At 55.4% G+C, this 8237-nt stretch overlaps 1 protein-coding gene across 2 annotated transcripts; it reads right to left on the reverse strand.

Moving 5' to 3' along the window:
* Positions 1-1036: 1036 nt before the first annotated feature.
* Positions 1037-8106, reverse strand: PKMYT1 (protein kinase, membrane associated tyrosine/threonine 1). 2 transcript variants are annotated; one of them, XM_074954233.1, is made up of 8 exons: positions 7987-8106; positions 7026-7424; positions 6292-6782; positions 5948-6054; positions 2962-3134; positions 2509-2703; positions 1750-1848; positions 1037-1405 (listed from the first exon to the last, which is right to left on the reverse strand). In XM_074954233.1, exons 2-8 carry the CDS (start codon positions 7398-7400, stop codon positions 1202-1204), a joined length of 1644 nt encoding a protein of 547 aa, XP_074810334.1. In that variant the 5' UTR covers positions 7401-7424; positions 7987-8106; the 3' UTR covers positions 1037-1201. The 2 variants fall into 2 exon arrangements, with proteins under 2 accessions (XP_074810334.1, XP_074810333.1); XM_074954232.1 differs by having other exon boundaries at positions 1040-1405; positions 2447-2703.
* Between the last annotated feature and the right edge of the window lie 131 nt (positions 8107-8237).

Here is an 8237-nt window from a genome sequence, read left to right on the forward strand (position 1 = left end):
CGGCCTATTATAATCTGTGTGGCACTAGTCCTGTGGAGCCTTAGTCATTGATCACGCCCCACAGTGCCAGGCACTATACAAACAAAACCAAGAGCAGGTCCCTACCCCAATAATTTCATTTTGGGCCCTTTGGGTTCTAGCCCCAGCTCTGGAAGGGGAATGGGGTCCAGGGGGTTAGAGCAGGGGAGCAGGAAGCCAAGACTCCTGGGTTCTGTCCTAAACTTACTGTGTGATCAGACTGCAATTAATTCCCTTTGCTGTGCCTCAGTTTACTCTGGGGGAAGGGGCAGTAGGGGAGTCAGCTCACAAAGAACACAAGACCTCTGCATGAGAGAAACCCAATAAGAGCAGAGAAAGGTGTATGACTGCCACTCCCAATTCTTGTGTGGTATGACACCCCAACTGCTGCATTACCACATGGTGTGGCTTGTGGGCTGCTGTGTGGTGAGCAGCCCTTGTTACATAATCAAGGTTTGTAGGGTGCCAAGAAGATCCCAGCTCGTCAGCCCTGCTGAGGTCAGGGGGGAGTTAGTGGCGCTAGTGGTCAAGGTGGTGGTAGAGTGGCACAGATCACCCCACGCACCCAGGGAATCCCCATTCCCTCCAGCCAGGGGCAGTGCTGCCCACACCCCAGAGACAGGATTGACCCTGATAATCTATTTCCCACCCCCAGCTGTGCCTCAGCCTCGTGATCATTTCAAAGCACTTTTTATTAACACTTTTCATAGCTGTTGCCTTCCCTTAAAAACAGAAAAAAAACAAACCAAAAAAAAAAAATCCACAAACCCCATTGGGTCCTGGCCTGGGGCTGAACAGCCCTGAGCCTTTGCCCTGGGGCAGAGCCACAGCGACCCCTGGTGGGAGGGGATGGCAGCACCTGTGTCCCTCCCACCATTTCATGAAGAGGTTAAAAAGCTTAAAAAAAAAAAAGTACATTGAGATTCAACCCCCAACTGCTCCTCCCAGCAGCCCCCCCCCCCCCCCCGCCACTGCCAGCAACAGGACCAGAAGCAGCCTCAGGGGAGGAGAGCTCTCCCCCACCCCCCAGCAGTGTGGAGAACAGAGGCCCAAGTAGCCTCAGCTGGGAGCATGGGGGGTCATAACCCCAGTGAGGTACACTCACCCTCCCCACCCCAGGAATGATCAAGCTGCGAGCAGCTGATCTTTGGAGGCCTGTCACTTCTGCTCTGCCGTGGCATCCTCAAACATGCTCAGGAGGTTTCTGGGTTCGAAGGAGCAATGCTGTCCTGCACCCTGGGGGGCGCTCTCCTCCCTTGGCTCGTCCTCCTCCTCCTCGAAGGCCAGGGTGCGGCGGAGGCTGCCCCCGTTGGGGGAGCCGGGGCTGCTGGGGGGGGAATCCGGGCTGATGCGGCTCATGTTGGGGCTGCCCTGGAGGGCTGAGGACCTAGGAGGGGGGAACCAGGGTGGGATCAGGGCAGTGGGAGATGGAGACACCCCATGGGGGCCCATCTAGCCATCCCCACCCAGGGCAGGATTGTCCCCGACAGTCTGTCCCCCAGCCGAGATGCCCCAGTTAGCTCTGGGAGGAGAGTAAGATCAAGTGAGTTAGAGTAGTGGGGGCTGGAAGCTAGGACTCCTGGGTTCTCTCCGAGGTTCTGGGAGGGGAATGGGATCTAGTGGGTTTGAGCGGGGGGTGGAAGCCAGGACTCCTGGGTTCTCAAGTGTGCAGGAGCAAGGGAAAAGGCCCACAGGATTTGCTGCAGCCCTGCCTGACACCCAACGTCTCACCTCGTCCTCCTGCTGCCAGTCCCTGGTGGAGAAGGGTGGCGCGGGGTGGATGTGCTGCCCATGGAGGGATGTAGGTTCAGCGGTGGGGAACTCAGGGGCCTGTGAGGGAAGCAAAGATGTGAGGGGAAGCCCCTGTGGGTGCAGGAGGGGCTGGCCCTGGGACCCAGCATTCCCATACATCCATCAGACGAAGCTTGGGGAGTCCATTTCCCAACCACCATGGCCCCCCACTCTGCCAAGGGGCCACCCCAGATATCCCACCCCAGGAGTACCCCATCGAGGGACCTCCATGCACCTCCTTGCTCAGGTAAGTTGGGTACTCTCCCACGCCCCATCGTCCCTATTACACCCCAAAGGGAAGAGAACCACATACCCCTGTCCCCATGCATCCCCTTATGTCCACTTACCCCATATTCCTAGCCTCCAAGTGCCCCACCCCAGTATCCTCCTGCATTCCTACCTGCCCCAGATACTATCCCCCCTAACTCCTCCACATCTCACATTTTGTTCCCCCACCTTCATACATTCCCAGTCTCCACTGCCTACTCCGTATTCCTAGATTCACCCCCATATCCTCCCTGCACCACAGAAGTCCCTTCCTGTCCTGTGTGAGAGAGCACACCTGGGCAGTGCTGCCCCTTACTGGAGGGGATGGGGGCCCATGGGTAGATGTGGGTGTGTTGTCCCCCTCACTCACTTGTCCTGCAATAGCAGCTCCCCAGGGCAGGTGCGGTTATGCCGCCCGCAGACCCCAGATACCTCGAACACATCCTCCCCGAGGCTCCCATCCTCCTCCTCCTCTTCCTCTTCGTCCCAGGAGAAGCTGCTATCCAGCAGGGTGGCAAGTAGCGGGGAGCAGGGCGGGGTGACGGGCACACTGCAACGCCAGCTGGAGAGCCAGCGTGCTGGCAGGCACAGGGCAGCCCACAGCCAACGCACAAAACTCCCAACACCCTGAGTAGGGGAGAGAGAAGAGAAACTTCAACCAACAGGACTGAATTGCACCAGCAGAGCTGTGCGGGGAGCCCAGGGCTGCAGGTCGGGAGTGAGGGGCTCTTGCAGAGTTGTGGGGGGGAGCCCAGGGCTGGGCTAGCAGGGGGTCGTAGGTTGGGATTGAGGGACTCCAGCAGAGCTATGCGGGGGAGCCCAGAGCCGGGCTAGCAGGGGGCTGCAGATCAGGATTGAAGTGCTCCCCCACCCGCCAGGACTCACCTGGCACAAAGAGGCAGCTCTCAGGAGTCCGTCCTGCACCAGCAGTGTCAGCTTGCGCCACTTCTCCGTCTTGTGCATGATGCTGGAGTTGAGCAGCGTCTCCACCGAGGGCCGGAGCCGGGGATCAGGCTCCAGCATGGCAGCCAGCAAAGCCCGCAGCTCTGAGGAGAGACCTGGGCCAGGGAGAGATGTCAGCAGCACCCCTGACTGAGCCCCACCCATCGCCCTGCTGCACAGTGCCCCCTAGTGCACTTCACTTCCAGGCCTGCCTTGGTTAACCACTACGCCAGTGGTTCTCAACCAGGTGTACACAGAGGTCTTCCGGGGGTACATCAACTCATACAGATATTTACCTGGTTTAACAACAGGCTACATAAAAAGCACTAGCAAAGTCGGTCCAAACTAAAATGTCATACAATGATGTGTTTCTTCTGCTTTATATACTGTACACTAAAATGCAAGGACAATATTTATATTCCAGTTACGGCTGTTGATTAATCGCAGTTAACTCACACGATTAACTCAAAAAAATGAATCGCGATTAATCACACTGTTAATACATTTCAATTGGTATTCTATTGTTTAACTATTTTAACATTTTTCTCCATTTTCAAATATATTGATTTCAATTACAAAACACGGAATACAAAGTGTACAGGGCTCACTTTATATTATTTTTATTACAAATATTTGCACTGTAAAAATGATAAATAGTATTTTCAGTGCACCTCATACAAGTACCATAGAGCAATCCCTTTATCGTGAAAGTGCAACTTACAAATGTAGATTTTTTTTTTGTTACATAACTGCACTCCAAAACAAAACAATGTAAAACTTTAAGCCTACAAGTCCACTCAGTCCTACTTCTTGTTCAGACAAACAAGTTTGTTTACATTTACGGGAGATAATGCTGCCCACTTCTTATTTACAATATCACCTGAAAGTGAGAACAGGCGTTTGCATGACACTTTTGTAGCCGGTATCGCAAGATATTTACGTACCAAATGCACTAAAGATTTGTATGTCCCTTCGTGCTTCAACCACCATTCCAGAGGACAGGCGTCCATTCTGAGGACGCTTGTTTAAAAAAAAAAAAAAAAAAAAAAAAAAAAAAAAGCATTAATTAGATTTGTGACTGAGATTTGTTGGTCTCCTGCTCTATTTTACCCGCATTCTGCCATAGATTTCATGTTAAAGCAGTCTTGGATGATGACCCAGCACACGTTGTTCGTTTTAAGAACACTTCCACTTCAGATTTGACAAAAAACGCAAAGAAGGTACCAATGTGAGATTTCTAAAGATAGTTACAGCACTCGACCCAAGGTTTAAGAATCTGAAGTGCCTTCCAAAATCTGACAGGGACAAGGTGCGGAGCATGCTTTCAGAAGTCTTAGAAGAGCAACACTCTGATGTGGAAACTAAGAACTGAACCCCCCAAAAGAAAATCAACCTTCTGCTGGTGTCATCTGACTCAGATGATGAAAATAAACATGCGTTGGTCTGCACTGCTTTGGATTGTTATCGAGCAGAACCATCATCAGCATGAACCCTTGTCCTCTAGAATGGTGGTTGAAGCATGAAGGGACATATGAATCTTTAGCGCATCTGGCGCGTAAGTGTCTTGCAACACCGGCTACATCAATGCCATGTGAACACCTGCTGTCACTTTCAGGTGATATTGTAAACAAGTAGGACTGAGTGGACTTGTAGGCTTAAAGTTTTACATTGTTTTGTTTTTGAGTGCAGTTACAAATGTAGAATTACGTACAAAAAGTAAGGTCAACTTTCATGATAAAGAGATTGCACTACATTATTTGTATTAGGTGAATTGAAAAATACTATTTCTTTTGTTTTTTTACTGTGCAAATATCTGTAAAAAAATAGTAATAGTGAGCACTGTACACTCTGTAGCAGGGTGTGGCAACTGAAATCAATATATCTGAAAATGTAGAAATATTTAAATAAATGATATTCTATCATTTGTTAACAGTGCGATTAATCGTGATTAAATTTTTTAATTGCTTGATAGCCTTAATTCCAGTTGATTTATTTTATAAATATATGGTATAAATGAGAAAGTCAGCAATTTCAGGAATAGTGTGCTGTGAAACTGTTATTTTTATGTCTGATTTTGTAAGTAATTTTTAAGTGAGGTGAATCTTGGGGGTAGGCAAGACAAATCAGACTCCTGAAAGGGGTACAGTAGTCTTGAAACGTTGAGAGCCATTGCACTAGACCAGTGATACTCAGACCTCAGTGGTTCAGGAGCCAAATTAGCAATCAGCGTTACCCAAAAGAGCCACAGTCGTGTGAATTCATTGTTTCATTTACTATAGATTCATATTTAAACAGTGTGACGGGAAATATTTAGTTTTTACACACACACAAAGTAGAACCTCAGTTACAAACATCTTGGGAATGGAGGTTGTTCATAACTCTGAACAAAACATTATGGTTGTTCTTTCAAAAGTTTACAACTGAACATTGACTTAATGCAGCTTGAAACTTCATGATGCAGAAGAAAAATGCTACTTTCCCTTTTTAAGTAGTTTACATTTACTTTTCCCCCCCCCGTCTCTGCTGCTGCCTGATTTGTACTTCCAGTTCCAAATGAGGTGTGTGGTTTACTAATTAGTTAGCAAAATGACTGATCAAGTATTATTATTTTATCAACTCCAATCGGTTAATAGCATTGTAAAAGCATCCCGACTGGTTAATAATTAAATCAGTGTTTTAATGTCATGCATTGCAAAGAGCCACTTGTTGCTTGCAAGCCTCAGTCTGAGTATCACTGCACTAGACAGATACTACTCTGTTGGGCTGGAACCCAGGAGTCCTGGCTCCGGGCCCCCCTCCCAGCTCTGACCACCAGACTGAATGCCAATCCAGCAGGTTTTTCTGTGTGAAGCAGGGTCCATGACACACTGGGTAGCCATCAGCAGACCCAGCAGCTCCACCTGTGCCAGGAGAGGTGACCTCCACTTACCAGCAGTGAATTCGGGGGGCAAGTAGCCCTGCCGGAGCTGCTGCCAGCCCTCCCCTCCATTGGGTAGCTCCATATTGCAGGCGATTTCCAGGATAGTCATGCCAAGGCTGGAAGAGAGATGCGCACGCTGGGTCAGCCAGGAGCCAGCCTCCCAGAATCCTCTGCTCCCTGCCACACGCCAGGGTGCCTGGACTTGGAGCACATGGGGCAGCGAGGGGGTGGTGGTCAAGGAAGCGGGGGATGGGGGGGCGCAGCATGAAGGCCAGGAGATGGGTCTAGTGGATAGAGGGGTTGGGCTGGGAGTCAGGACTCCTGGGTTCTATCCCAGGATCTAGTGGGCCCACCTGAAGACATCAGCCGCCTCACTGTACTCCCCCCGCAGCAGCTCGGGCGCCATGTAGCGCGGGTCGCCCTCCTGGGCGTCACTCAGGTCTCCACGGTCCAATTCCAGCACCAGGCCAAAGTCGCCCAGCTTGCAGACATGGCGCTCGGTGAGGAAGACGTTGGCCGGCTTGACGTCCATGTGCAGCAGCCCGCAGGCGTGCAGGTGGCGCAGTGCCTGCAGCAGGTCCCAGAGGCAGGCCCGCACCTGGCCCTCGGGCAGCGTCCCGCGCCCCTCGCAATGCTGCAGCAGGCTGGCCGGGCACAGCTCCGTCTGGATGTACAGCTGACCCCGCTCCTCCCAGGCCCGCACGAAGCTCACACAGTTGGGGTGGCGCCCCACCCGCTCATGCTTCCGCACCTCGGCCAGCTTGCGCTGCCGGTCGCCGGCGCCCCGGAACGGCTCCACCGAGCGCTTCACTGCGTACAGCCGCCCGTCCTCCTTGCTGCGCACCTGTGGGGGACAGATCAGATGTAGAGGGTAGGGCCAGGACCCCCCCCCCCGACAGATTCCCTCCTTTCCCCACAGAATAGCTCCATGCTCGCTCTCCTTGCTGCACACCTGGAGGGGACGGATCAGCCCCCAGTGGGGACAGGCTCAGGTGGACAATCATACTCATCCCCAAAGCTGGGATCCCCCAACCCCCACACCCCTTCCAGCTAGGATCTCCCACCCCAGGTGTCCATCCCCCCTTACCTTATACACCTCCCCGAAGGAGCCGCGCCCCAGGTGGCCCAGTAGCTGGAAGCACTGGCTGAAGAAGGGCTCTCTGCGGGCAGGGTTGTAGAGGCGGCTGCGGGGGGCCAGCGCCCGGACCTGGGAGCTGCGGAAGGAGACGCTGCGCGGCCGGGGCTGGCTCCAGGGCTGCGGTTGGCGGCCGGCGAAGACCCGGCTGACAGTCAAGGTGCCCTTGTGGCGCGGTCGGGGCGGGAGGGTGTAGCTGAGCGGCCGGCCTGGCCTCTTCACCGAGAAGCTGCGCTCGGCCTCCTGGAAGAAGGCCGGCACAGGCGCCGGCAGGGGCGTGCGGCTCAGCTGGGACTCGGCCCCCGCGCAGTCCAGGGGCAGCGGCATGGCCGGCTCTGCCAGAGGGAGGCGCTGCAGGGAGAGAGAAAAACAGCCCCCCCAGGGGTCAGCAGCGTGGCTGGGCACAGCTAGGGAGAGCCCCCAGGGGCTGGTGATGGGGGGGGTTCCCCGGTCAGCACCTATTGGCATGAGCGGGGGAGGGGGGGAATCTCCGGGCCCCTCGGCACGAGCGTGGGATGGGGTCACCCCTGCTCCGCTCCCGCCTTGGCCTGAACGGGAGAGCTCAGGCTGTGACCCCGTGGGGTGGCGGAGGGGTCGAGCGGGGGTCCCTTGGCAGGGGGAGAGGGGGCCATGGGGGCGCCAGGTGGAGGGGGGGCATTGGCAGGGTCTGGTGGGGGGGGGTCCGGTGAGGGGGTGTGCTGGCATAGAGGGAGGGGGTGTGTGGGGGAGGGGGCCCTGGTGTGGGGGGAGGAGTCCGATGGAGGCTGGGGCGGGGGGCCGCTAGAGGGGGGGAGGGGTCCGGCGGGGGGGTCTGGCGAGGGGGGGCGCCCCCGCTCAGCCCCCCCCCCCTTGGCCTCAGCGAGGGGGCCCGTGGGCGGGGTGTCGCAGGGGGCGGGGCCGGCGGGGGCCTCACCTCCTCCCCGGTCCCCGCGGGGCGGGGGCGCCGCGCTCGCTCCCCTCCAGGTACCCGGATGTGGCGGGCTCCCCGGCAGCCCCTTCCCGCGCGCGCGCCCCGAGCCAGCCCAACCGCCGCTCCGCCTGGCGCCAAAATCGCCCCCGGCCCGGCGCGAGCCGCCAACCGCCTCCCGCCAACACCTCCTCAGCCAATCAGAGGCGAGAGGCCGGCATGGCCCCGCCTCCCCCGCTCGTTCGCCCCGCCCACTC

The sequence above is a fragment of the Natator depressus genome, chromosome 6 (genome assembly GCF_965152275.1).
Source record: "Natator depressus isolate rNatDep1 chromosome 6, rNatDep2.hap1, whole genome shotgun sequence".
In the NCBI taxonomy this organism is placed as follows: Eukaryota; Metazoa; Chordata; order Testudines; family Cheloniidae; genus Natator; species Natator depressus.

Excerpts from the sequence above, each read along its gene's own strand:
- PKMYT1 (XM_074954232.1), bottom strand. The coding sequence starts at position 7,400 with ATGCCGCTGCCCCTGGACTGCGCGGGGGCCGAGTCCCAGCTGAGCCGC. Across the intron at positions 3,135-5,947 it reads GCCCCCCGAATTCACTGCTG|GTCTCTCCTCAGAGCTGCGG; the intron begins GTAAGTGGAGGT and ends TCCCTGGCCCAG. Across the intron at positions 1,849-2,446 it reads GAGCTGCTATTGCAGGACAA|GCCCCTGAGTTCCCCACCGC; the intron begins GTGAGTGAGGGG and ends CTTCCCTCACAG.